This window comes from Selaginella moellendorffii, unplaced genomic scaffold (genome assembly GCF_000143415.4).
Source record: "Selaginella moellendorffii unplaced genomic scaffold, v1.0 SELMOscaffold_8, whole genome shotgun sequence".
Classification (NCBI taxonomy): domain Eukaryota; kingdom Viridiplantae; phylum Streptophyta; class Lycopodiopsida; order Selaginellales; family Selaginellaceae; genus Selaginella; species Selaginella moellendorffii.
Genome location: NW_003314269.1, coordinates 2,675,040 through 2,702,087, shown reverse-complemented (window position 1 = coordinate 2,702,087; position 27,048 = coordinate 2,675,040). Strand labels below are relative to the sequence as shown.

Genomic DNA, 27,048 nt, shown 5'->3' with positions numbered 1-27,048 from the left:
AACCTCAGGCGAGAATATGCTTCTTGTTTTAAATCAGAGGCCTTTGTTATAGTACACTTCGGAGACTCTGCAGTTCCAGAGCGATGGCTCCAGGCTCGCCACATCCACCGAGGCTTTTTGCTTGAAAATTCCAAACGAGAGAGGAACCCCCGCTTGGATCGACAATGCGATCATACCCATCAGTGCCGGCGTCTTGAGATACGAGTGCCGCAAAAAGAATCTCGTTCTCTCCAATCTGCAGTGAAAAAGCTTTAGTTTGATCGATCTTGAGAGGAAGATAACTAATTTCTCACGAAGCGATCAACGATCTAGCAGCAGCAGAAGCCATGAATCCATCGAGCAAGCCAAGCTAAAAAGGAGAAGTTACAGTACCTGTGCATCACAAGAGGTGGGAGGAGGAGAACTGGAGTAGCGGCACTGACACGGGCGAGTATGCAAGCACTGACTGCCATGGCTCCAGCTCGTCGGCTCTCCCCGACTTCCTCGCCCTTCTCATCGTAGACTTTGATCCCCTGGAGGAACTCGTCCCTGCGAGTGATTCCCAGGTTGAGCACATCGGCCGCTGCCACTGCACAAAAGGGGATAAGCTTTCGAGCTAACCGCGTCCTGAAAAGAGGGAAAGTTAGAACGAACGATTTTGGAACTCGCAAACCTCTTGACGATTCTTTGAGCCTTGTAACTCGTGACAAGATCATAAACAAACCAAGAGTTCAAGACAAACAATAAACTATGCGGACAAAAAAGAAGAAGCCGACAACAAGAATGACGCTTCTCGGAGGAAAGGACTTGCTAAGCATGAAAATCTCGCAGTTCTAGCAATGAACAAAGCGAGGAAAGAAGAACGAAGAAGAAAAGAAAAAAGAAAACCAGCGTACCAGGGAGCTCGATCCAGAAAGAGCTTTGAGGCCGAAAGTATCTATAAGATCGATCCTCAAGGAAGGAAAGATAGAAAAGAAGATGGACGAAGGACTCACCATGGTCTGCCCTGGGGAGCTCGATCGAGCAGCGCATTGAGGCCAACGGCGGCGCCAACAGAGCTGGCGGTAGCGCCCAGGTACGCCTGGAAGATCTTCTCCATGCTCTCGGCATTCGAGGCGTTCCTATTCGCGTAGTAGTGGAGGCAGTTGTACGTTTGATTGAGCCACTGCGCCCCAACGTTCTGCGAGAATCCCCGCGCGGACAGCATCAGGGTGTCGAGGACGAGATTGCAAGGGATGATGAACGAGAGGCGCAGCGGGAGGAAGATCTTCTCGCCGGTGTCGGGATGAATGACGGCCTCCTTGATCTTGCGCGCCCTATCGAGCTTCTCCGCCGATATTTCGCCGCCATGCTCGTGCTGCTCGAGGAGATCGAGAGCAGCGTCTACCTGCGCGCTCGTCACGAACGCCGTGCGGATGTCCATCATGTTGAAAATCCGCTGGACGCGCGACCAGTAGGAGCTCTCGTCCATCGCCGCCGACGAGAGAGAGAAGCGTGACGAAGAACCCTAAAAGCAGGGCTTTTCTGCCACGTCGGACAGGGTTTTAGCTTAGGGTTAGGGTGTGGCAATGGCCGCGCGACGAGCTCTCCGGAAGCTCGGAGGGGGAGCTTCCAGTCTCTTCGCCGATTGCCACACATCACATTCTTCCGGGCAACGATCCTGGTCCAGGTTTCACGAATTCGCGAAGGCGGATTATCACTTCGCCGCGCACAGGGATGAATCATCGCGGCGGGATCAGGGCCATTTCCCGCTGGATGCCAGGAGCATCGCGATGTTTGGGAATTCCAGGAGTCTGGGCAAGGCTGTTCCTGCTGCTGGCCTTGGCGGCGGCCATTCCGTTCGATTTTGTAGCTCGATGAGTGAGAGTGCGGCGGAGAGCATTCGATTTCCAGAGACGCTGGCGGATGCCGCGCAGGAAATCGTGTCCGGTGCCGCTGGTGCCACTTACGATCTTAGCAAAGAGATCGTTTTGGCGGTGTCCGAGTCTTTCCCCTGGACAGCGGCAGTGCAGTACGTTATATACGCGACTCACGTTGTTACAGGTCTTCCTTGGTAAGAAATTCTTGAGTTCCTTTGGTTTTCAAGCTCTAAGATTCTCTCTTCTTTGGTTTTTTTCCTTGTGAGGTGGTTGTCCATAGCTCTCACGACGGTCGCCGTTCGTACTATGGTTCTTCCACTCGTTATCTATCAAGTGAAATCTACGGCAAGGTTTGCGGTAAGTTCTCTTGAGTTTTCTGTGGTCTTGAGACTTTGTTTTTCCTCCTAGCTGTTGAGACCAGATCTCGAGAAGATCAAAGTTGATATGGAACAAGCTGTAAGTATGCACACATTATCTATCTCCAAGTTTCCAACTTTTGTTGCTTGTATCAGAACTATGATCCTGTCGCTTTGGCCGAGAACAAGAGGAAAATGGCTGAGCTCTTTGCAAAGTGTGTCTTTTTAGTCTTCTTGTTTTCGAGACACAGCGGCTTACATTTTCTTACAGACACAAAACTGATCCTTTTACTCCTCTTATCGGCGCGCTGCTTCAAGGACCTATCTTCATGTGCTTCTTTTTTGGGGTGCGTAGTCCCAATCTTTGTTAATTGCAAGCAACTGTGGTGGTGATGGATCTTAACAGCTGCGCACGATGGCAGAAAAAATGGATTCTTTCAAAGAGGGTGGTGCGTTTTGGTTCACGGACTTGACAACTCCGGACGAACTATTTATTCTGCCTTTCATTACTACTGCCACTTTCCTGATAACAGTGGAGGTATGAAGTAGTGTGTGTCTAGTTTTTGCGCTTACTGGCAGACTGTGGTAGCTCAATGCTGTCGACGGAATGCAAGGACAACCGAATCAGAAGACCATGAAGAACATATTGAGAGGAATGGGAGTTTTGTTTCTGCCTCTCACTGCGCAGTTTCCGAAGGTAATCGACAGTTTTCCTGGTATATTTTCTTACTACTTTCTGCTTCTTGACATGTAGGCTCTTTTTTGCTACTGGGTGACGTCCAACCTGTGGTCGATGCTTCAGGGTGCATGTAAGTAGAGCTTGTTCGCTTTACTTATTGACGCCTCTCACGTCTCATTCGTTCCTTCAGTGCTGCGAAACAAGAAATTCAAAGCATATCTCGACATCCCGGACACGTCTCACTTGGGAACTCCAGCGCCGCCGCCTACAATCGCCAGCTCCAAACCCCCGGCGAGAAAGGCAATCACTCCTCCACCAGGCGTAAGTTTCAATCCCGGCGACTCGAAGAAGGCAAGGCGCCTGGTCCACTGAGCCGATCAAAATCTCTGCGAGGTACTTCAGAGCAAGTTTTGCAGGAAAAACGAAGAACAATTAATCATAAAGTTGCTGCCACCAGTGTAAAAAAATCTGAGACAACGTTTTCAAGTTCTCCAAAAGTGATACGAAAGAGAGGCTTATTCTTATTCCAAAGTTTCGAAGGTCACCCTCTACAAACGCGCCTGGAGCGCTGGCACAAACTTGACAATGTGTCGATACGCATCCAGCGTGAGGAAGTCGTCCAGATCCTCCTTGGTGCACTGCCTCGCAAACAATGCCGCGGCCTCGCGATATCGCCCACTCTCAAACCTCTTCTTCCCCACCTCTCTCTCGATCCTCCCCATCTCCTCCTCCACGACTCGCCCAAACAGCTCCTTGCTCACACTGACGGCTACGATCTCGCCATCCAGCACGGCGCCGTACTTGATCCACTGCCAGTTCTGGACCCGGCTAATCTCCGCCGTTGCCGCGTCCTCCATGAGGTTGTAGAGCGGTACGGAGCCAGTCCCCGTGAGCCACGCGGCGAGGTACTGGATGCCGACACGTGTGTTGTGGCGCAGGCCCTCTAGGGTTCTCACGCCGCGCGGCATTTGGAGGAGGTCGGCCTCCGTGACGCGCACGTCGTCGCGCTTGATGTGGAGCTGGTTGGCGCGCGGCATGTTGTCGTCGAAGACCTTGGTCACCAGCTCGATCAGTCCGGGATGCGCCGCCCAGGTTCCATCGTGCCCGGCCTTCACCTCGCGGAGCTTGTCCGCGCGGACGAGCTCGAAGGCGGTGTCGTTGGCGGCGGGATCGTCGCGGATGGGGATCTGCGCGGCCTGATCGGTCGGATCGGACAAGCGATCGATCGATGCAGGCAAGTGAAAGATCGGTCAGCAAGCGAAAATATTTCGGGGAAGTGGATCCGAGTGAAAGAACGATCAATCAGGCAAGAACAGGCAGATATTTCGGAGAATCACGCAAGATCGATCGATGTTTCGGGGAAGTGGACTGTAGATCGATAGCGATCAGGTCGGAGTTATCAATCAGGGAAGAATAGGCAGATATTTCGGAGAATCACGCAAGAAAGTGGACTGTAGATCGATCGCGATCACGTGATGAACAGGCAGATATGTCGGAGCATCACGATCGATGAGCACCACAATCTAGGAAATAGGCAAGAGAGATCGATGGAGGGAAAGAAATTCTGGAAGGAATGGTAGGAGAAGAGAAAATTTTGGCTTACCATTCCTCCCATGGCGTGGACACCGCGGCGATGGCACGTCTGGATGAGCAGCTCCGTGTAGCTCTTGAGGAAGTGCTGGGTCATCCCCACCTGGAAGCGATCGGGCAGCAGTCGATCGGGGTGAGCGCGCACCGTCTTGACGAAGCTAAAGATGTAGTCCCAGCGCCCGCAATTCAATCCGGCCGAGTGCTCGCGCAGCTCGTACAGGATCTCGTGCATCTGAAACACCGCCGGCAGCGTCTCGATCAGCACCGTCGCGCGGATGCTACCCCGCGGCGCGGCCATCCTCTCCTCGGCTCGATCAAACACGGCGTTCCACACCGCGGCCTCGCGCGAGTGCTGCATCTTTGGGAGGTAGAAGAAGGGGCCATAGCCGTCGTGCTTGGATCGGAAGGAGGAGTGATTGTGGAAGTAGTAGAGGCCGAAATCGATGAGCGCGCCAGTGGCGGGCTCGCCATCGATCTCGATGTGGGCTTCCTGGAGGTGCCAGCCGCGGGGGCGGACGAAGAGCACCGCGGTCTTGTCATTGAGCTTGTAGTGCTTGTTCCTGGCCTTGTCCTCGAAGGAGATGGATCGATTCACAGCGTCGCAGAGATTCTTCTGGCCGCGCACGATGTTGTCCCAGGTTGGAGAGAGGGAATCCTCGAAATCGGCCTGCCAAGAAACAAGAAATTCTCACTAGACAATTCGATCCAAAATCTTGCAAGAGCTAGAAATTCCACATCCAAAATCTTCGCAAGAAACTCAAGAAACTCTCGAAATCCTTCGCTGCTCACCATGAAAACTTTGGCGCCCGAGTTGAGGGCATTGATGATCATCTTGCGCTCCACGGGGCCAGTGATCTCCACCCGGCGATCCGCGATCACGGCCGGCGTCTTGGAGCAGCTCCAATCGCCCTCGCGGAGCTCCCGCGTGGCTGGATCGAACCCTGGCAGCTCGCCGCTATCGTAGCGCGCTTGCTCCTCCCGCCGGCATCCCAGGTTGAATTTCACGCGCGGGCGAAACTCGCGCTCCAAATCCGCCACGAACTGGAGCGCCTCGCGGCTGAGGATCCGGTTGAGGGAGGGCTCCGAGAGAGGCCCGCGGATCCGGATGCCCGCTGGCGCGTCCAGCGGAAGCGATTTGGAAGAGTAGCCATTCTCCATGCTGTGACGAATTGATCGATCACCGATCGCTAGAAACCCTAGGATAGATGTTTATCGATATGTACCGAAAATGGCCTAGTTTGGGAGAAGATACGAAGAGATACGTAGGAGGAGTGTGGACGAGCAGCGCATTATTGACATGAAATCTATACTCGGAAAGATCCGAGGTCAGAGCCTATCTTTCTAAACAGGGAAGATGTACACTTGGCAATGGCGGCCAAGTTAATCCCTACCGCTCATTTCAAAATTCCCTTGGTCAACAAATGTCAACGATCAACGGCTACCGGCGAAGAAGGTTTGAGACCGTCACATACGAGGCGGCATCCTGGCCGTCAACCCCAAGTGCCCACCCCGCGACGCGGGCGCCGCGCGTCGCGTCGCCGTGTGTCTTGCAAGCGCCCAGCAGTACCGCCCAGGAGCTGGACAGGTCCGCCGCTGGGAGGCTCTGGATGAAGCTCTCGGCGCTGTCCAGCCATCCCGCGCGGCCCAGGAGATCCACCACGCACCCAATGTGCTCCGCCTCGGCTTGGATCCCATAGTCGCGCCGGAACGCCACGAAGTAGTGGTAGCCGAGCTCCACCTCCCCGACGTGGCTGCATGCCGCCAGCACGCTGACGAACGTGGCAGCACTAGGCGGTACGCCGTCAAGCTCCATCTCGCTGTACAGCGCCAGCGATTCCAGACTGTGTCCGTGCCGCGCCAGTGCCTCGATCATACAGTTCCACGACACCAGGTTCCTCCTGTGGCCCATGCCGTCGAATACCGCGCGGGCCTCGGCAATGCTGCCGCACGACGCGTACATGGCCATGACCGTGTTGGCGACGAAAGGATCCGAGTCGAGCCCCGCGGACGTGGCCCGCGCGTGGAGCGATCGCCCGTGAGCGATCCCGAGCTGGGACGCGGCCTCGATCGCCGCCACGAATGTATACTCGTTGGGACGAACGCCCTCGAGCTCCATCCGGCGGAGCGCCGCCACAGCGTCGCTGGATCGCCCGTCCGCGGCCAGGGCCGAGACGAGCGCCGTCCACGGCACGACGCCCTTCTCCCGGATCTCGGAAAAGACGCGCCGCGCGTCATCTGTGCGGCCACACTTGGCGTAAAGCCCGAGCAGCGCGGTAAGCAGCGGGTCGTCTAGCGTGACGCCGGAGGATAGCAGCGCGGCATGGATTCGCACGGCTAGATCCGGCGGCACACCGCCAGCGGCACAGGCACTAATGATGCTCGTGAAGGTAGAGCCGTCGGGCCTGGCGGCGCCGTCCAGATTCATTGCCCAGAAGAAGCCAAGCGCTTCGTGGATCGCTCCCGCCTGGCTGCTCGCCGCGATCATCACGTTCCACATCACGGCATTCCTCTCGGGCAGTGAATGGAAGATCTCGCGCGCGCGATCGAGCTCGCCCAGCTTGCCATACATGTTGAGCAGCGCGGCGGCGACGATGGGGCTGGATCCATGGCCACTGGCTGCGACGGCGGCGGCGAGGCTGGCGATCCTCTGCGCCACCACGGCGCGGTACCGCGGTGGTGGCGATCGCGGCGAGCTCGCGCACGCGTCCAGCGCGCTCACAAAGGTGACGCGGTCGGGCTTGAGACCCTCGAGCACCATTCTCTCGTACAGCTCCATCGCAGGACCAAAATGCCCGTTCTGGGCATTTGCAGTGATGACTGCGGTCCAGCAAATGCTGTTCTTGATCGGCATCTTTGCGAAGGCGTTTTTAGCTCGATCGACGCTACCACACTTCCCATATGCATTCACTAGCGCAGTTCCAACGACGATCTCCAGATCCAGCCCCAGCGACGCGATTCTCGCGTGAAGCGCAATTACCGCGTCGAGGCATCGCAGCTCCGAGCACGCGACGAGGACGCTCACGAACGTAGCGGCGTTGGGCGCTACGCCGGACTGATCCATGAAGCGCAGGAGATGGAGGGCCTCCCAGCGGCGATCCACGCTCTCGGAGAAGGCGGCGATGAGGATCGTCCAGGAGAAGACGTTCTTGTCCGCGATGGCGTCGAAGATCTTCCTGGACTCGTCGGGGCGGCCGCATTTGCCATACATATCGGCCAGGCAATTGGCCAGGAACCGGTCCTGGCTCAATCCGTGGAACTTGCGGATGTGATCGTGGATGCGCTGCCCCTGCTCGAGCGCGCGATCGTCGGCGCAGCGCCGCAGCACCGCCGCGTACGTTGACGGCGCCGCCTGGCTCTTGGCGCGCTCCATCTCGTCCAAGACGCCAGAGATGCGCGCCATGGCACAGTCCTCGTCCAGGAGGCCAAGCATGGCATCAGTTCTAGAGAGTTTCCACGTCTTCTCGATTGAGAGGAAGCTAGCTAGAACAAAATCCCAAAGATCATACCATCTATCCCATGGCGGCTTTCAGCGCGTCCCCAGCGCCTTGGAAGAAGCACCACGAGAGGATGAAATCGGCGATGAAGATGCAAACCAGCGAGATCACCACCGCGGAGGTCGTGCTCTCTCCAACACCTTTAGCGCCACCCAGAGTCTGCAAAGAACACGCCAAGAACACGCTTTAGAACGATCAAAGCTCTCAAAGCTTACTTACCGTCACTCCCCAGGCGCAGCTCACGATCGAAATGATCCCTCCAAACACGAACGACTTGATCATGGTGCTCACGATGTCCCACGGCTGCAAGGCTCTCGCGGCGGAGTCGAGGATGATGTTGGCGCTCACCCGGTACACCGAGTCGGCCAGGAGCACGCTCGCCGCCATCCCCACCGAGAAACACATGAGCGTGAGGAACGGCATCGCTAGGCAGCACGCCAAGACCCTGGGAGTGATGAGGTAGTCCACCGGATCAGTCCCAAGAACACGCAGAGTATCGGTTTGCTCGGATACTTGCATCGTCCCAAGCTCCGCCGCGAAGGCGCTGCCCACCCGGCCCGCGAGGATCACCGCCGTCACCACCGGGGAGAGCTCCCGCGCCAGCGCCAGTGCGAGGACGCCACCCACGGATCGCGTGAGGCCGAGCTTGGCGAACTCGCGGACGAACTGGATCGTGAAGACCATCCCCACGAAGGAGGCGGTGAGGAGATTGACGCCCAGGGAGCCCGGGCCGACGGCCTCCAGCTGCTGGACGGTGTTCCGGACGTGGATTCTTCCCTGGAGAGTGCGCAGGATCACCTGGCCGCCGATGACGAGTGTGGCGAGCGCGCGCCATAGGTAGCGCGGCGGCTTCCATCCCGCGAGCACGGGGCTAGAATCGGCCTCTACTGCTGCTGCGGCGGCTGTGGCTGCGGCGGCGGACGATAGAGGCGCGCCATCGGTGCTGTGTTGCTGAAACCCTGCCCGGCATTTTTGGAGGCTGGCTAGCTTCTTCCGCGGCGGTCGAGGAGCGCCGCGATCTGCTGGGAAGAAGTGGCGGCGATGGAGCAATGACAGACCTGGCGGAATCTTTGCACGGAGGAGCGCCCTCGCCACATCTGCCATGCATTAGGGTTCTTGGCCATTGAGCCAGAGAAATTTGCCATTTTAGCACATCCAAACTTTTCCATCTTAAATAACTTTTAATATTATAATAATAAAAGTATAAATACATTTCCTTCTCTGTAATAAAAGAATTAAGTGGTAAATTATTTATTTCCTGAAAATAATTTATTGCACATTACATGTAACAACATTTTGCTTGTTTAATAGTAATATTTAATTCAATTGATTAATTAAAAATTTATAATATTATAAGTTAAAAACATAATTTTATTTTTATTATATAAAAACTTAGATGTGTGAGGGCCAAATGTACGGCTATGATGCCGTATACTAATATTAGCATAGTGGGATTTTGGTAGCTGTCGGATTGGTTTCAATCTGGATCACTCACTCTTGTATATAAGCTAAGGTTTTTGGGCTAATTGATATGCGCATTTCTGTATTCCTTTTCCATATTCCATATGGTGGAGGTGAGGGGCATTTTTGATTGTCCCTGGGGAGTGCTTGGATTTGGGATTTTGGTTTAGATCTAGCTTTTGCATTGTCTAGATCTAGCTTTTTCCATTTCCTTTATTTTGTTCTTTCCTTTCAGGATTTTGGTTTAGATTTAGCTTCTTGCATTGTCTAGATTTACCATTTCTTTCCAGCTTTTTGTCATTTTTCTTCTTTTGCTCTTTCTTTTTCATTCATCTTCATGGCCGATCCGCAATCTCCTCCTTTGACTCTAGAGCAGCAGTTGGTTCAATTGCTTGATGCTATGCGCTTGCAATTGAACAACCAAACTCAGTTGATGGCGGCGTTCACGGCACATGGTACAACTCCTCCTGCTTTTGGTGCCAATCCTCGCATTCGGCTGGAGTTCTTTCGTGGGAATCTTAGGGATGATATGTACCATTGGTTCGATCACTTCACGATGATTGCTACATATCATTCTTGGGATGATGCTCGACGTTTGCGTGAGTTCCCCACATGTCTCCAAGGGATGGCATTGCAGTGGTACAATGGATTGAGCGCAGCCACTCGTGGTGATTGGAGTGCTCTTCCGGACGTCTTCAAACATGCCTTCGGACACGCCGACAATTGTGATGATGCCTTCCAACAATTGCATCGTCTTCGCCAAGGGCCATCTGAGTCGGTGATGCAATTTGGCGTTCGTTTCCGAAGTCTTTTGCTTCGTGCGGAGCCAAATATGTCGGAGCGGATCAAGTTAGGAATGTTGTGGCCAACACTTCGTCAAGATTTTGTCGGACTTGTGCATGCACTTGCTTCTGCCACTCTTGACGATGCTCTTCGCTTGGCACAACGTTATGAGACGTCACCTCTTCCACTTCTTGTTACACGTCCTTCAACTCCAGTTCCTATGAGTGATGGTCCTGTTCCCATGGAGGTTGATGCTGCTGCTACTCGAGTCTAAGGACAAGGGCAAGGACGTGGTCGTGGCCGTGATGTTCGTTGCTGGGCGTGTGATGAAGTTGGTCATACTTATCGGCGTTGTCGGCGCTTTCCGGATTGGCAACCTCCATTTCCTAGGTGGAGACCTTGGCGTCAGCAACGTCCTATTGGTGCTGCTGCGGTGGAAGGTTTGGATATCGAGGTGCATTCGGGAAACGAGGAGTCGCGCAAGTAATGGAGGGGCCTTGCGCGAATAAGTTAGTGACCCCTCCATCTTTCTTTCGGGAGTATCATCAAGGGGTTCACTCGGCACTGGTTCATCCAGTGTTTACTTTCCAAGCTCGTTTTTATAACAAGAGGTCTCCTATTCTTCTCTCCGTGTTGGTTGATACAGGTTCGAGTTTATCTTCTATTGCTCGACCTGTTGCCACACGTTGTCGTCTACACTTGCGTCGTGCGGCGGATCCAGTTTTCATTCTTTATGGCAACGGCCGTACACATGCATGTGCACGAGATGAGGCGGACCTGGTTGTGCGTGTGGGTGATCTCGAGCTTGAGTTGCAATCATTGCGGGTGGTGCCGAGTCAAGCTTTTGACCTCATTCTTGGTATGGATTGGTTGCAGCGCAATCATGCCAAATGTGACTTTGAGGCTTCTCCCCCTTGTCTCATACTTCCTTATGTTTCATCCATTCCTCTCACTTCCGTACCTCTTCGTCCCTCTACTTCTACCTCTGCTTCCATTACTTTTGTTCCCCCACTGTTTCCTCTTGTGTTTCCATCTTGTTCTTCTCTTCCCTTTTCCGATCCCTCCGATGATCTTTGTGTTGCAGCTGTTGACCAGCTCATGAAGGAGTATTCTGATCTCTTTGAATTTGACCTATTGTCTGGGGCCAAGATTGCCACACATCATCCCATTCCAACTGGGGATGCTCGTCCAATCAAGGTTCCTGTTCGTCGTCGGTCACCCAAGGAGATCAAGATTTTACGTGCAAACGTCAAGGAGATGTTGGAGAAGGGTGTTATTCGGAAGTCGCGGAGTCCTTGGGCATCTGAACCTCATCTTGTGACAAAGCCTGATGGGAGTATTCGTTTCTATATCGACTATTATCCGTTAAATGAAGTGACGATCCCGGACGTGTACCCTCTTCCTCACACTGCTGATCTCTTGGATCATCTGGGGCGAAGTCGTTGGTTCACCAAGCTAGATCTTGCTTCTGGGTATTGGCAAGTACTGATGGCCAAAGAAGATATTCTTAAGACTGCTTTTCATACACCATTTGGTTTGTACGAGTTCTTGGTGATGCCGTTTGGTTTGAACAATGCTCCAGCAACTTTTCAGCGGATGATGGACGAGGTTCTTTGCGATATGCCGGAGGTGACGGCTGACTTCATTGATGATGTCTTGATCCACTCAGAGGGGACGTGGGAGGAGCACGTTCGTGATGTTTGTAAAGTGTTGGATCGGCTACGCGATGTTGGTTTAAAGCTGAAGCGGTCAAAGTGCGTGTTTGGGTCTAAGGACACAACTTATCTTGGGTACCGTATTTCTCGTGAGGGTTTGCAAGTTGATCCTGACAAACTTGTGGCTGTTCTAAAGTTCCCTACTCTGAAGTGTGTGAATGATGTGCAGCACTTTTTGGGTAAGGTGCAGTATCTCGGTCGTTTTGTGGATCATCTTTCCGATCGCACTACATCATTGCGAGCGTTGCTGAAGTCATCAACGTCATCTTTCATCTGGTCTCCAGATTGTGAGCGGGCGTTCGTGAATCTCAAAGAGCTATTGACGACTCCTCCGGTTTTGGCATATCCTGACTACACTCGACATTTTATTTTGCGCGTGGATGCTTCTGACATTGGTCTTGGAGGTGTGTTGATGCAAGAGAGCTCAAGTGTGCCTGGTCAGCGCCATCCCATTGATACATAAGCCGTACATTACAACCAGTGGAGATGAACTACTCCACGACGGAGAAGGAGTGTTTAGCAGTAGTCTGAGGTTTCGAGAAACTTCATGCATATCTACATGGTTCTCGGACGTTACTTGAAGGTGACCATGCTGCTGTTACTTCATTATTGAAGCGGAAGAACCTGGTTGGTCGTACGGCTCGATGGGCTTTGAAGCTTCAGATATATGATTTCGATGTTGTTCATCGCCCAGGGAGTTCTATGGCTGATGCTGATGCCCTTTCTTGAGCTCCTCTTCCTTCTCCACTCACTTCTCATGTTTCTGACAAACTTGTTATTCCAGCATTTGTGGATTTTCTAGATGAGGATTCTGTGCCGTCGGTGGTTGCTGTCCTTGACGTTCAGTGTCCACAGGGCGCAGAGCAAGATCTACCTTCTCTGGATGAGGTTCGCGAGGCTCAAAAGATTGAGCCGTGGATTCAAAGGCTTCGAGATGGGTTTGAGAATACTGCATCACTTGCTGATGACTTGCCTTTCCGGCATTTACATTCTCAATATCGCCTTGAAGATGGCCTTCTTTATTTTGTGGGGACGGATCCTGATGATCATTTACGGCTGGTGGTGCCTTCGGTGTTTATTCCGCAGTTTCTCCATGCCTACCATGATTCTCCTGTTCTAGGTGGGCATATGGGACACCGTCATGTCATCGAGAAGCTGCGTAGATCTTTCTATTGGCCAGAGATGCGACGTGATATTATCCGGTATGTGCGTAGCTGCGTTTGGTGCCAAGCTCGTAATACTCCCCCTTGTGTTGCGGAAGGACGGTTGGAGTCAATTGCAGTTTCTCGTCCGTTTGAGTTGGTGGCGTTTGATCTTATAGGACCTTTTCCACGATTGACTGCTGGCAATGAGTATATTATTATTGTTTCTGACTACTTGACTCGTTGGGTGGAAGTTGGTGCTCTTGCTAGTGCCTCTGCAACTGCTGTTGGATACTTCCTCCTCAATCGAGTGGTGTTCCAGCATTCTTGTCCAGAGCGGATTCTTTCGGATAATGGTCCTGCATTTATGGCTGAGGTATTTCATGTTTTGACATCTCGGTTGGGGATACGCCACACTTTTACGAGTGCTTATCATCCACAATCAGACGGTCTGGTGGAACGGCTCGTTCGGACATTCAAAGGGATGATTGCGAAGTATGTGAACTTTCAGCATTCGGATTGGGATGGTTATTTGCCGTCTCTTCGGTATGCCTATGTCACAGAGGTGCAGAGTTCTGTTGGTGCTTCACCATATAAACTTCTATATGGTCATGATCCAATATTACCAACAGAGTTGGGTTTACCTTCGCGATTGCCACGAGCTCCTGATGCTAGGTCATGGGATCAATATTTGACAAGCATTCTTCCACTTATCCGAGTAGAGTTTGCTGAACACTTAGGTTGCGTACAAGTGGGACAACAATGGCGCTATAATTCCCATCATCATCCACCTGCATAGTACAAAGTGGATGATTTGGTGTTAGTCCGTTTTCCCCATCTTACAGTATGTGGTTTATCTAAGGGGCTCCTTGCGCAGTGGAAAGGACCGTATCGGGTGTTGCGGCAAGTTAGACCACAAGTTTATGAGGTTCGGCATGACGTTCAGCAGGCCGATCCTCCGGAGATTGTGCATGTGCAGCGGTTAAAACGCTTCATACAAAGGGATCAGGAGCAGTTAATACCATCTACAGATCCACTGATGCCTCCCCCTGACATTCCTCCAGATCCCGGCCCATTTACAAGAGAACCCTGACGGCCTTCCATTATTCCGAGAGGAGGGGATGTTGTGAGGGCGAAGTGTACGGCTACGATGCCGTATACTAATATTAGCGTAGTGGGATTTTGGATTGGTTTCAATCCGGACCACTCACTCCGGTATATAAGCTAAGGTTTTTGGGCTAATTGATATGCACATTTCTGTATTCCCTTTCCATATTCCATGCACTCACAGATGATAGCATAAACTAGAGTATACTAAGAAATGTTTAGAAAAATAATTATAAATATATTTTTAACAAAATTAATTTTAATGAATAACAACCTTTAGTAGAATATTTTCTCTAATTAAAAAATAAGAAATTCAAAAAAACTTATTTAACTATCATAAGTAAATAACTAATTTTACTTTCCAAGATTTATTTACTTATTTATAATTACTATGCATTATGTACCATTGTACTTAAACAAATAAAATATTTAGAATATTGCAAAGAAACATTTATTAACATGGCATAAATATTTTTTCCAAAACTAATCTTTCTAAATTAATAATAAATGTAAACTCTTTAAAACCCTAAAGTGCAGAAGAAAAAAAAAGAAATATACAATAGTAGTTCTACACATTGGTGCAATTATTTAATATTAAAACATATAACATTATTTTTACATTTTATCAACACTATTTCAAAATCCCAAAACACATATACAATACTCCAACTTTTTCACAAAATCAAAACCCCACAAACTCAAAATATCTAAACAAATAACAAATATTAAAGTTATACTTAAACTTCATTAATTTTATTTACTGAATTTAAAATTTTATATAAGATTAAAGAAAAATAATTAAAGATTTATAATACATATCCTTTTTATCACTATGAATACTAAATTCCAGAAAAGCTCTTATTCAAAGAATAATAAATTGTAAATCCTATAACCTTAAAAAATACTTTTATTTTTTTCATAACATAGATACTATCAAATTTTGGATAACTAATGGCTGATGGAGTGAGAATTGTCTATGTTCAAGACATCGATTGAGCAGCGTTCTATTTTGGTAGTGCCATTAAAATAGCAAAATCATTCAGGGTAGGGTTGCCGTTTGCAAAAGTGGTGAAAAACCCTTTATTCCTAAGTTGTATGACGATTATGGAATTGTGCAAATTAAACCCATCATACAAACTTGTCTAATTAATTGATAATATTAATTCATTTAAAACACAATGACAAAAAAAAAAAAAAAAGTAAATTGAGCTAAAAAACAAATCCCATCAACTTATTTAAGCTTTCCTGCAGTTATCCAATATGCATCTAGCTCGCCTCAAGAACAAAGTTCATGAACTACCATAAACAAACAAAGAATACATAGGAGGAGGATCCAACAGCAAGATAGTTGCTAAGGCTACAGTGGCAAAGCAGGCAATGGTGCCCTTCAACAACATCAAGGGCAAGGTGAGGGGTTAAATTGCATAGCCAGGATTGTGACCCTACGCCATGTTACAGTGGAGCTCTTTTTTGGTTTTTCTGATTGTGTTATCCAGGGAAGTTTGTAGCAAGATTTCCATACAAGTCACTGGTCACTTATCTCCTAGTAAACCTCTGGGCTATGCGGACGAAGTGAACAGAGATATTCTTGGGCAACTGCAAATTCTACTGGAAGAAAGGGAGGCAAGATCCTTTCAAGGCAGTCCACTTTTGCCGATGGGGTGGGGGACTTGATTGTCTAAGAGGCCATGCAAATGGCTTTAGAGAAGATTCGTGAGCCCTTACTCTCTCCGAAAGCTCTTGGGTATTATCCCAACAGAGGGTGTTATACATTGTTGGAGAATGTAAGGAGTAATTGGTGTGAGTCCAAAAAGGCTGGAGAAATGCTAGGAGAGCAAGTTCTGGAATGTCAAGTTTGGGATAATAGAATATATTGGGAGGTGTTTAGGTATGTTTATAAATTATAAACATAAATGAAATGCTAGATAATAAAATATTCAAGCATATTTTAGATATATTCACCCTAACTGATTAAGACATTGGAAAGTCTTTAAAAATAATTTCAAAATAAGCTTTTTGGACATATGAAAACAGAAAGCTTTACAAACTTGATTTCTCGAGCAGGCAGTAAAAATTTACAAACCAAAGGCAATCCTTTGTATTGTCGGGTCAAATCCGTCCAACCTGCAAGGACGCTGCTACTTCTTTCCTCAGTTCCTCCATGTCCCTGGCCAGCTCCACATGATCCTGCTCGAGCATCAGCTGCTCCAGCGTCCGCCGGAGCTTTTCCAGCGCCACATCCAACCCCGACACGCCCTTGAGCGTCTTGTGCGTGCTCCCGACGCGAGCCAGGCTCTTGAGAGCCATGAGTGCCTGCATACCAAAAGTTCACGCAAGTTAAAACTCACAAAAACTTCGAGAGGCTTTCTTGCCTTTTCTTGAGTGTCCAAGTCGGACGAACCGAGTATCTGGACAACAGATTCCACTAGCTCGTCCTCGGGAACGTAGCTTGATAAACCTCCTCCAGCTTCCGCAAGCTGCTCGGCTAAGTCGGCCACCAAAAACAGAGCCTTCTTCATGAGTCTCTGGCTCGTGCTAGAGCTGCTTAACAGTTCCTGCTCGACAGGATCAAGAAGATTAACAGAGATTGGAGCGAGAAATCAAGTTTCCACGACGCTTACCTGCAAGAGTCTCGCGCCACCTTGCTCGTAAAACGCTTCGTGGCCAGCGGGATAGTTCCTGATCACAGCGGAAACGGCATACAGAGCCTTCACGGCCTCCTCCTCGGAAGTAGCCGTAACCATCTTCATCAAAGCTGGAAGTGTTTCCATTTGTAAAATCTGCAATGATAAAGACATGAAGAAGTTCATGTAGCCGCCGCTTTCCATCGGACAAGGTTTTTTACCTGACTTTGGACGAGACGATTGTTCTGACTGGCCTTTCCCAGCACCCACGCTGCGGCTACCCGGATGTCCTCTTCGGGGCTCTGGAGCACATCGATCACAGCTTCCAGGCCACCCAGCTTGTTTAAATCTGAGAGAAAGAGATTTTTCAGTGAAAGTTCCAAAACAGGGAAAACAAAAACAGGTACCATTTGCGTTGTCAATCGGCTCAACGAGCTCCAGTAGCTCGTCCAAAGCACGCTTGTGCTCGTCAACCGAGAGAGAAGAATTCTTAAGATCCTTGATCGCTATTCTCATCAAATCTGCATCAGATGGCATTTTCAATCTCTCCATCAGTTCCTAATAAGCACAGAAACAAACAAATCCATTATAAACAGCCAGTTCGTTTCTCCAGGTTTCTTTCCTTACCTTGATATCCGCTCGACGCTTTGCGAGTTCCTCGGGAGTAAGCCTCATGGTTTCCCTGGCAGAGTCCTTTAGTTTCTCTGGATCAGAGTGTCCTGCGAAGAACACGAATCTTATACCATCCAACCCAGCAAGCATTGTTTGATACCTATGGCCCATTGGAGAAGGCTATCTAGCGTTGGAAACCCGACCTCGGTATCCTCCAACAGCGAGACCTGCGCCTTGGTTTCCAGATCCTTCTCGTCGATTCCAGTCACCCACGCAAAGCCTCCCCGGCTCGAATTCAGCTTCGCGTCCAGCCCAGCTATCCTAGAGAGCACAGTGGGCGGCGCCGCTGCCGCTGCCGCCGCGCAGGCCAGGGAGAAGAAACACACCAGCGCCATCGGCATCGCCATTCTCGCCATTCCCCTTCCCTATCGCAAGCCCTAAAATTTGCCACCACGTCGGACGTGGCATGCCAGTGAAAAGTTACCACGTGTAACCAGTGTTTTAATTCAAAATCTCGCGCCACCGTGTGTTTAAATCTGGCTTACGTATAGAGATGTAGGCCCGGGAATGGCAAGACCGAGTGGTCTTATCGATGGGGAGCCACAAAATCAACTAGATCTTCAAGATTGTCCCTCCCGCAAGGCATCTGTCTTTGTTGCTTGTAGCGCTGAATTTGAGCTTGAGCGAGTACAGTGACTCATGCCGATTCATTACTCTGAGTAGTGTCCACGACAATGCTTTGCGTTCCTTGAGTGTACTCGCGGCGAGAAAGCTCTCGTCTCGCCATCTCACAGAGAATGGCTTTCGTACTCCATCATGGAGCAGCCGGATTTCTCTCTCCAGTGAGCAAAACGCGAGCAGCAGCGCAAAGCCACCACCCTGGAATCAGAGCAACAGCAGTCAGGGAGCAGCCACTGGAAGAAGAAAAAGAACTGAAAAGCTTACTTAGTTTAAGCTCCTCCTCCATCGCCACCACCACCACCACCAACACCACCGCCACCACCAGCGCCAGAAAGCAATACACGGGCATAGCAGGACGGCTCTGCGACGCCGCCGAGAGCTTCATTGCAAACTTCATCGAGCCGCGAGTGGTGCGTCCGCCGCGATCGGACCCAAAGATCCAGCTCGCCGACAACTTTGCGCCGGTTCCCTGCGAAGTCCCTCCGCAGCCGTGCACCCTGGTTCGAGGAGAGATCCCGGAGTGCCTGAAAGGAGGCATCTACATCCGGAACGGTGCCAATCCGCTCTTCAAGCCGGTGGGAGGATACCACTACTTCGACGGCCATGGAATGCTTCACGCTGTCAAGTTCGTTGGTGGAGTTCCATACTACTGTTGCCGCTACACCAAGACCAACAGGTACAAGCACGAAGCTTCCGCTGGCCGGTCCCTGTTCCCGAATCCGTTGGGAGATAGTCACGGAGTCCCAGGAATCGCTCGCATCACACTCTTCGCCATGAGAGTCGCGCTGGGAATCGTCGATGCCACTGGAGGAATCGGGACTGCGAACGCTGGGCTTGTCTTCCACAATGGAACTCTTCTCGCCATGTCCGAGGACGACATGCCTTATGCTGTTCGTATCTGCGAGAGTGGCGACCTCGAGACCGTCGGAAGGTTCGGTTTTGATGGCGAGAACCAGCTCAACTCGCCAATGACAGCTCATCCCAAGCTGGATCCACGGACTGGAGAGCTGCTCTGTTACAGCTACAGCGTCGCCACGAAGCCGTATCTCAAGTACTTCAAAGTGTCTGCTCGAGGAGTGAAGTCCAAGGACGTTCCAATTCCCCTGTCCGAGCCGGTTATGATGCACGACTTCGTGGCGACCGAGAACTTCGTCGTCTTCCCGGAGACGCAGATAGTTTTCCGGTTCCAAGATCTCTTCCTGAAGAGAACCTCTGCCGTTGTGTGCGACGAGAACAAAGTCCCACGATTTGGTGTTCTTCCCAGGAACGCCGAGGATGTGTCCGGCTTGAAATGGTTCGACGTCCCTGGCTTCACGAGTTTGCATTTTGTGACCGGCTGGGAGGAGGACGGCGGAGAAAAGATCGTGCTGATCGCTGCAAAGACATGGCCGCTCAGGAACATGTTTGATGATCCGGCTTCCGTTCATAACACTGTCTGTGAAGTCCATCTAGATATGAAGACGAGCCTGGCTACCGTAACACGAGTCACTGCTGCAGTTCTCGAGATCGGCCAAGTCGATCACCGGATGATCACCAGAAAGACGAGGTATGCTTATTATTCGATTTATGGTCCATGGCCGAAGTTCTCTGGAGTTGCAAAGCTCGATCTGAATGCTCCCAGATGTTCCAACGTGACGACCATCTCTGAAGAAGCTCTCGAGTATGACCCCGCTGTGGTTGCATGGAGAAAATTTGGAACGGGACGTTTTGGCAGTGAGCCATTTTTCGTTCCCAGGAACGACGATGCCGAGGAAGATGACGGCTTTCTGCTTTGCTACGTCCACGATGAAATAACTGGCGTCTCCGAACTGCTTATTATGGATGCGAGCTCTCCCAAGCTAGACACAGTAGCGTCCATCGAGCTCCCTTCGAGAGTACCATACGGTTTCCATGGGCTGTTCGTGAACAAGGAAAAGTTAGCTCAGCAGAAGCCTGTATAACAAGTAGCTACCAAACTAATGTGTGTAGGTCCATATCACGTCAATGTCCAGCGTTTGACACCGCAGCCAGTGGATTTATTTGCAATCCGAAAGCAAGGTCCCAAAAGTCTTTTAGTCCAGTGAGAGCGCCTCGCAACACGTTGCTCATGGCCCTACAAAATCAAGCACTTGAATCTAGAGTAGATAACCATAAGCTCAAACCTCCGGATAAGGTGGCGTTTCTTGATCAACGCATACACCATAATAATCGTTGCAAGGCTCTTTCCTATTGCAGAGAACTGGAATGATATTCGAGCCAATGCTTGGATCCAAAATATGCGAAGCACTTCAACCAGGAGCTTTACCCAGTAAGCAAAGCTTATACGTAGCGATGTCGATTGGAGAGCTCTCGTTTTCTTTGTAGGTGCAGATTCTTTGTCACCAAGAAAGCCGGCTCCCTGTTCTTCTTCTTCTAATTCTTTTTTTTTCATTGGCGTAGGGACGGTACGATCAAGAAGCTTTTCCAACAGTTCCTATCAAACAAACAACTCGTGAAAAATGCAATGAATATTTCTGAAAGGACGACCACTTACTTGCCTTCTCCTTTTCGGCAGGTTGAGTTTCTCCGTCCAGCTGAGGGCCAACTTGGGGTCCTTGAGACGTAATAGGTGCACAGAAAAGATTTCTGATAAGTCGGCATAAATATCCCCCGGCAAGAGCATAGTGCACTCTTTGACAGTTTTAGTGTAAAAGCCACTTTGTTGGGCATCCCTGGACCAGCCATCGAGGTAGCACTGAAGAGCTAGATGAGCAGGATAATGGAGCTGAGATGAGACTTGTAGACAAATTCTACAGAGCTGTCGTTTAGAAAAAAAAATATGACAAAAAAGAAGGACTCACGCTGGAAGAACCAAGTAGTGCGGTATAAACTCCAGACTCTCGAAATGATCTTCCAAGATGCTAAATAACGATCCAAGCCTGCAAAGAAGTTTAGACCGTTTAAAACTAGCGCTATTTGTTACCTCCCCATTTCGCTGGTCGCTTGGACAAGCACCATTCCAGCAGCTTCAACAAGGTCTCTAAGGCCTTGATCGTTAACAGCGTAGAGAAGCCGTCGAGTGTCTGAGGATTTTAGCCGCAGCTTGTCAAGAACCTCGGACGCCTTGGACAAAGAACGGGCATACATCGCGCTAACGAGGAATCTAGAGCACGAAAATAAGATCAATCCGCAGAGGGTGGAGTGGAAATTTACCTCTCAGCGAGGACAATATCGTCCCACAGCGCATCCCCTTCCTCGCCCTGCATTGTGATAAACCCTAAAAACAGAGCCCTAATATTTGATCTCGATAGATTTCTCACGTCTTTCACAGCATCGCGTTGGAAAGAAGAGGAATGGTGGCCAGGGAAGAACACGACGATCTCGCGCGACGGCGAGCGCGATCGACGTCTCTGTGCGTGCGGCTGCTGCTAAGAAGTGCCCGGATCGCGGCGGCGTCCGGAGAGAACGGCATTGCTCGCAGCAGCTCTTCCGCCTGCTCGAGCCTTCCCATCCGGCCCAGGAGGTCGATCGCGCAGGAGATGTGCTCGATCCCCGGAGAGAGCCCGTGATCCAGGATCATCGATCCCAGAAATCCCTGGCACCGATCGACGAGGCCCAGATGCGCGCAAGCGGCAAGAACATTGAGGCATGTCACGCCATTTGGATTCCACCCTTCCATCTGCATCAGCGCGTAGAGCTCGAGTGCTTGCTCGCCAGCGCTTGAGCGCGAGCACGCGAAGATCATTGCTGTCCAGCAGATGGTATCCAGCTCGGGCATCCGATCAAACGTAGATCGAGCTGCGCCCAGCTCTCCGGCCTGCGAGTAGATCTCGAGAATCGAGGTCCAGGCCACGATGTCTCGCTGTGGCATGGAATGGAAGACGATCGATGCCGCCGCTGGATCCCTGGAGCAAGCCCGGAGGAGAGACGTCCAAGAGACAATGTCCTTGACCGGCATCTTGCGAAAGACTGGCAATGCGCTATAAAGATCCCCGGCCTGGGCAAATGCTGTTAGGAGAGTGTTCCAAGCGACTAGATCCCACTCCGGCATGCTCTCAAAGAAAGCTTGGGCTTGATCGATGTGGCCGGATTGCGCGAACGCTTGGAGCATCGCGGTCGAGAGAAGGAGATTCCGGAATGGACTGGTGTCGAATGTGTTCTTCGCGCCTTCCAGATTGCCATTCCGGGCAAATGCCGCAAGGAGTGAAATCCACGAGACATCGGTCCACTGTCGCATGGAATCAAAGACGCGCTTGGCGCTGGCTGGATCAGCGGCTTGAGCGAAAGCCACGAGCATCACATTGCAAGAAACCGCGTCGTGCTGGGGCATCCTCTCAAAGACGTTCCTGGCCTGCGCTAGATGCCCTGATCTGGCGGCGTACGCCTGGAGGAAGATCGTCCAGGAGATCAAGCTGCGCTCCTGCATTGAATCGAAGACAGCCACCGCCGAATCGATCTGGCCCTCTTTCGTGAAGGCCTTGAGCATGATTGTCCAGGAGACGACATTCCACTCGGGCATGGCGTCGAGGAGAGATTCCATCCGGCGGAGCTGCTGCCCCTTCCTAGCATACGCATCCAGGAGCGCATTCCACGACACGATCGTCCACCCCGGCATCGCATCGAAGGCGTTCTTTGCGCCCGAGGCATTGCCGATCGAAGCGAAACTTGAGATGAGCGAATTCCAAGCCACAAAATCGTTGCCCTTGTTCTTGGCTTCATCGCTATGCCGCTCAAACCCAATGGCGGGAAATCTGAGCATATGAAGTCTTTTCCCTAGCAATTCACAATTGACATTTGCAACTACCAAAAGTAAAAAGGAAATACCAAGCACGATTAGCCTAAGAACCATAAAGTTTTTGTCTTTCATCCAATGCAGCGAATTAGGGATGGATATGGATTTATGGAAAGAAATGCTCTGCGATTTGTGGCAAATCCTCTCTGTACGATCATCAGCTCTATCCCAATTTCTCATAAACACTGTCCCAGAAAGCTAATTTCCTGGAGCTGACGGGGATAAGGCGTGATTGCTTTGGCTCACCATCATAGCGTGAGAGAAGACCCAGTGGTTACACAACCACTGGAAACCTTCTACTGCTAACTGGGCAAAAAGCAGCGAAAAAAGAAATGCTCACCACAGTGTTGGCATTCACAACCTCGGCAGTATGCTTTGTGTGTGGAGGTCGATCCCTGGTGATGGCAGCGATGCGCATGTAATCAAAATTGCAACACTCGAGAGAGAGGAGGGAGCTAGACCACGTGTTGTGATTTGGCCCTCACCTACAGCAAACAATAAACTTCTTCTATCCCAGCCATCCTCTCATTGGCCATGCAAACATTCACAAAAGTTTTCCCAAGAGCCTCCACTCCTCGTTCTACAGATAGAAAAAGCTTTCCAAATCTAAAATCTAAATTTTACTTGAAATTTACTTGCTTTATTGGAATTCAGATTTACCACTGGGAAAGAAACATTCATTTTAGTTTCAAGTATAAGCTGCTTTAGGATGAACCACACTTAGACTTTATTATGTTGACAACCTGGAAGTTTTTGGAGCCGTAGCGTCAACTCCAGTTTAGAGAATTTCTACTGATGGCCATGCAATCTACATTAAACAAAATGTTTTTCTACATCATGCTAGGGTTTTGTGAGCAGGTGGCATAGAGTCACGAGCTGCCAGCAGCATGGTCGATGGGTGAGCTACTTAGGTGGTGCGCAGGGCGATAGAGCTTAAGATATAGAAATATTTTAGGTAACAATCCTGTTAGATAAAAAAATTGCACAACTAAATATAATATTTAATTTAATCTAGTGATTAAATTTAGTTATGAGAGACATTTAATTTGTGCCTATATTATGCATATGCTGTGATTATAATAGATGCCAATAAGATTTGCAGACAAATAGCCACAACAATTGTCATTGCAGCATATTTAAACCCATGGGTCTTATGCTTCTTGGGGAGTGTTGCAAGAATTTGTAAAAAGTATATGAACTAGAAATTGCCCAACAAAAGTTGGCAGGTTGGCAAGGTGAAGCTTTTCTCTCCTCAATTGCCTTTTAATATTGCGCAACAAATGTTGGAAGAGTACAAAAATCAATAATTTTATACAATATTTTCTTTTGATATTTTTATATGTGTATATAATAGTATAGAGTATAGGGATTGTGCTTTTGAGTTCTCATATTATGTGGCATTATGATTTTTCTCGCTTATAACTCCATCTACAGTTTTGGTGATTGTCTTCAGGTAACTCAAGACCTATGCACTATTTCAAACACTAAAGGGAAAAATAAGAATTACTAAGTAAATATTATTGATAAAGATATTATATGAATATATTTAGAATACTAATATTTTAAGAAATTACTCAACCCAAAAAAATTAAAACTGAAACTGCTAAGATTATTTTTTTTATAGTTATAAGAATAAATATATTTAGTACACTTCCAAAAAAAAACAATAAAAGAAGAATTACTAAAAATAAATTTTATTAATTAGAAGTTATATAAGAAGTTGTGAATGCTTGGAATATAGGAATAAATATATTAATTGAGGTTTAAACCACTGCTTATATATAAAAATAGATGGACTAAATTCAGTCCTAAATAAACAATTCATATACTATAGTATTATAGGGTAATACATGTATATACATATATATATTCACAGATCTTACATTATCCTCCCCTTTGGAAAATGAAAAAGTGATGATAATAAATTAGGTGGAATATCTAAAGCTTTTGCTAGGTAATTACAAACTACCATAAAAATCTAAAGCTCCTACAAAACTACTAACAAAGTTGCTAATAATGATGACTCATTCCACAATCCATGTTATTCGTCATTGTTCCATTACTGTATTTGATCATCCTTACTCTATCATTGGGGCTGGACTCCCATCCATCCCCTCTATCCCCTCCTCCAAAGAAAAAAAGTTTAAAGTGTCAAGGTAAAAAGGAGAAAATTAAAAAAAATTAAAAACAATTGTGGAAAAAAAAAAGTGGATAAAGAAGCATCAAAAGTTTGCAGTAGCTTAAAATTCAAAAATGGAGAAATTAAAAAAAGGATATGTGCTCAAAGTTTGGAAAATAGAGAACTTTCTATCATAAAATACTTCAGCTACCACAATATAAGTAAAAAATTCACACCATTCAACCCCTTAATACATAATTCAACATTTGATATGGGAAAATTAATAACAATGTCTACACACTCAAGGAAATATATAAACTCCTCAACAACAATAGTAAAACAAATACTCTTAGTGGTACTCACTAGTGGGGACATGCATTCAATTTGAAACTTTTATAAAAGTGACTCAACCATTAGAATAGGGGAATACTCAACACTAAAATTGATCAAAGACTTTGCTATTGAAATAAAAACAAGATTTCAACTTTATGCACACACTTAATATTTAGATTAGTATGAGGAAGATAGAAAACACTCAACTCAACACTAGCCTAAGAATGAGAATTATTAGAGTCATAAATGATCAATATGCTAGAAGAAGAAAACATTACAAATGAAGAAATAATACTAAGAACATGAAAATGTGGCTTAGACTAAAAAATAAGAAAAGGTTGGGAAAGAACAAAAGGTAAAGAGAAAAGATCAAATGGTAGATTGAAGGATTGACACCTACTTTGCAAAATCTCTATTACATCTCTAAAGCTATTTCTATAATAATTAAATTTGTCAAAATGATTTAGAATTCATTTGAACTCATACACATCATCTTCCCATAAACTTGATTCTTGAACATTCTCCAAGAATCAAATTGCATCATCCATAGCTCTCCAATCGATGTTACAATCATGCTCCACATTAATGAGAGATGACAAACACCGAGAATAGGACAAACTATGTAATTATGTCCTATAGAAGTTAAAGATGGCAACACACCAAAGATAAGTACATCACTAATATGATCACACTTTACAACACTAAAAGTTTAATCTAATAAAGTAGTATTGGCAACCTTAAGTGATATACTCCTTAATTGATGACAGCATAGTATGGTAAAAAAAGAGAATGCAATGAAGATTAAAAGAAAGAGTAGATATAAGCACAATGATAGCTAAAACTCTAGATCTTGCAAAAGGCTAATACAAATCTAGATTTAAAAGAGATGAAGAAATAAAACCAAAAATTACAATGCTAAACACTAAAGCAAAGCACTGTCTAAAAGCTTTGCTCTTCAATGACAAATTGCAATGCCCCTCACCTCCACCAATATGATTGCTTAGGATAAAGGAATAAATATATTAATTAGGGTTTAAACTTGTACTTTAGATTCAGTCCCAATGGATGGTCCATATGCTATAATACTATAATTAGTGTATTACCTAGCCAAGGTAATAAATATATATGCATGCATATTTATAAACCCTACAAAGTATGTTTTTATTTGGGATATAGATAAATTTAGAATCCTAAAATATTAAGAAAACTTACCCAGACTCATAGAAATGTAAAGACGAACTAAGAAGATTAATTATCATTAATTTGGGGAAGCATTATTTAATTATTATGTGTTTACTTGGAATATGAATAAATATATAACCAAGATTTAAGAACATTAATATATTACTCAGACCCAAATATAACCTAAAATTAAAAAAATTGTATGTACCCTTAAACTCAAAATTAATTTAATTTTAAGTAATATAGATTTAGTAAATAATTACTTTGCCATGTGCTTTTCTTAGAATATAGAACAATAAAATGTTAATCTACTACCCAGACCTAAGTAAAACTAAGAAAAGAAATACAAAAAATGATTGTTATTAATATATAAACTATAAATTCAAAACCTGATATGCTATGTATATAAGATTTATGAAGGTGTTTAATTTTGTTTATTAAGACTAAGCTAACCCACACCTTAAGCATCATATGGAATTGCTGTAATTGCCCGATCATTAGTATAGCTTATCAATTGGTGACAGGTGACTTTATCTATCAACTAAACATATACATAAAGAAGAAAATTCTAAAACAGAGTAA

At 47.8% G+C, this 27,048-nt stretch overlaps 9 protein-coding genes across 9 annotated transcripts; 2 read left to right on the top strand and 7 right to left on the bottom strand.

The window, feature by feature from the left end:
- Positions 1-7: 7 nt before the first annotated feature.
- LOC9632309 (sideroflexin-5) lies at positions 8-1,481 on the bottom strand. The gene is made up of 3 exons (XM_002967033.2): positions 975-1,481; positions 373-606; positions 8-235 (listed from the first exon to the last, which is right to left on the bottom strand). The coding sequence occupies exons 1-3, from the start codon at positions 1,448-1,450 to the stop codon at positions 34-36; spliced, it is 912 nt and encodes a 303-aa protein (XP_002967079.1). The 5' UTR covers positions 1,451-1,481; the 3' UTR covers positions 8-33.
- A 45-nt stretch (positions 1,482-1,526) lies between these two features.
- LOC9635755 (mitochondrial inner membrane protein OXA1) lies at positions 1,527-3,340 on the top strand. Its single transcript, XM_002967394.2, has 9 exons — positions 1,527-2,032; positions 2,105-2,195; positions 2,247-2,294; positions 2,351-2,409; positions 2,466-2,541; positions 2,601-2,732; positions 2,784-2,891; positions 2,949-3,003; positions 3,064-3,340. Exons 1-9 carry the CDS (start codon positions 1,548-1,550, stop codon positions 3,243-3,245), a joined length of 1,236 nt encoding a protein of 411 aa, XP_002967440.1. The 5' UTR covers positions 1,527-1,547; the 3' UTR covers positions 3,246-3,340.
- Positions 3,341-3,371: 31 nt separating this feature from the next.
- LOC9635754 (malate synthase, glyoxysomal) lies at positions 3,372-5,710 on the bottom strand. The gene is made up of 3 exons (XM_002967032.2): positions 5,253-5,710; positions 4,477-5,130; positions 3,372-4,069 (listed from the first exon to the last, which is right to left on the bottom strand). The coding sequence occupies exons 1-3, from the start codon at positions 5,619-5,621 to the stop codon at positions 3,422-3,424; spliced, it is 1,671 nt and encodes a 556-aa protein (XP_002967078.1). The 5' UTR covers positions 5,622-5,710; the 3' UTR covers positions 3,372-3,421.
- Positions 5,711-5,901: 191 nt separating this feature from the next.
- Positions 5,902-7,863, bottom strand: LOC9635753 (pentatricopeptide repeat-containing protein At4g13650). Its single transcript, XM_002967031.1, has one exon. It carries the CDS (start codon positions 7,861-7,863, stop codon positions 5,902-5,904), a length of 1,962 nt encoding a protein of 653 aa, XP_002967077.1.
- A 41-nt stretch (positions 7,864-7,904) lies between these two features.
- LOC9635752 (protein TRIGALACTOSYLDIACYLGLYCEROL 1, chloroplastic) lies at positions 7,905-9,169 on the bottom strand. Its single transcript, XM_002967030.2, has 2 exons — positions 8,177-9,169; positions 7,905-8,116 (listed from the first exon to the last, which is right to left on the bottom strand). Exons 1-2 carry the CDS (start codon positions 9,059-9,061, stop codon positions 7,973-7,975), a joined length of 1,029 nt encoding a protein of 342 aa, XP_002967076.1. The 5' UTR covers positions 9,062-9,169; the 3' UTR covers positions 7,905-7,972.
- A 7,021-nt stretch (positions 9,170-16,190) lies between these two features.
- LOC9632308 (hsp70 nucleotide exchange factor FES1) lies at positions 16,191-17,831 on the bottom strand. The gene is made up of 7 exons (XM_024671906.1): positions 17,562-17,831; positions 17,417-17,508; positions 17,197-17,347; positions 17,011-17,138; positions 16,787-16,945; positions 16,538-16,720; positions 16,191-16,478 (listed from the first exon to the last, which is right to left on the bottom strand). Exons 1-7 carry the CDS (start codon positions 17,815-17,817, stop codon positions 16,275-16,277), a joined length of 1,173 nt encoding a protein of 390 aa, XP_024527674.1. The 5' UTR covers positions 17,818-17,831; the 3' UTR covers positions 16,191-16,274.
- Positions 17,832-18,690: 859 nt separating this feature from the next.
- On the top strand, positions 18,691-20,022 carry LOC9635751 (9-cis-epoxycarotenoid dioxygenase NCED4, chloroplastic). Its single transcript, XM_002967393.2, has one exon. The coding sequence runs from the start codon at positions 18,691-18,693 to the stop codon at positions 20,020-20,022; it is 1,332 nt and encodes a 443-aa protein (XP_002967439.2).
- On the bottom strand, positions 19,610-21,345 carry LOC112345363 (protein APEM9-like). The gene is made up of 7 exons (XM_024671907.1): positions 21,254-21,345; positions 21,024-21,203; positions 20,902-20,979; positions 20,595-20,850; positions 20,224-20,534; positions 20,034-20,174; positions 19,610-19,977 (listed from the first exon to the last, which is right to left on the bottom strand). Exons 1-6 carry the CDS (start codon positions 21,304-21,306, stop codon positions 20,063-20,065), a joined length of 990 nt encoding a protein of 329 aa, XP_024527675.1. The 5' UTR covers positions 21,307-21,345; the 3' UTR covers positions 19,610-19,977; positions 20,034-20,062.
- A 20-nt stretch (positions 21,346-21,365) lies between these two features.
- On the bottom strand, positions 21,366-23,250 carry LOC112345422 (pentatricopeptide repeat-containing protein At4g02750-like). The gene is made up of 2 exons (XM_024672132.1): positions 23,126-23,250; positions 21,366-22,791 (listed from the first exon to the last, which is right to left on the bottom strand). The coding sequence occupies exons 1-2, from the start codon at positions 23,248-23,250 to the stop codon at positions 21,366-21,368; spliced, it is 1,551 nt and encodes a 516-aa protein (XP_024527900.1).
- Positions 23,251-27,048: the final 3,798 nt, after the last annotated feature.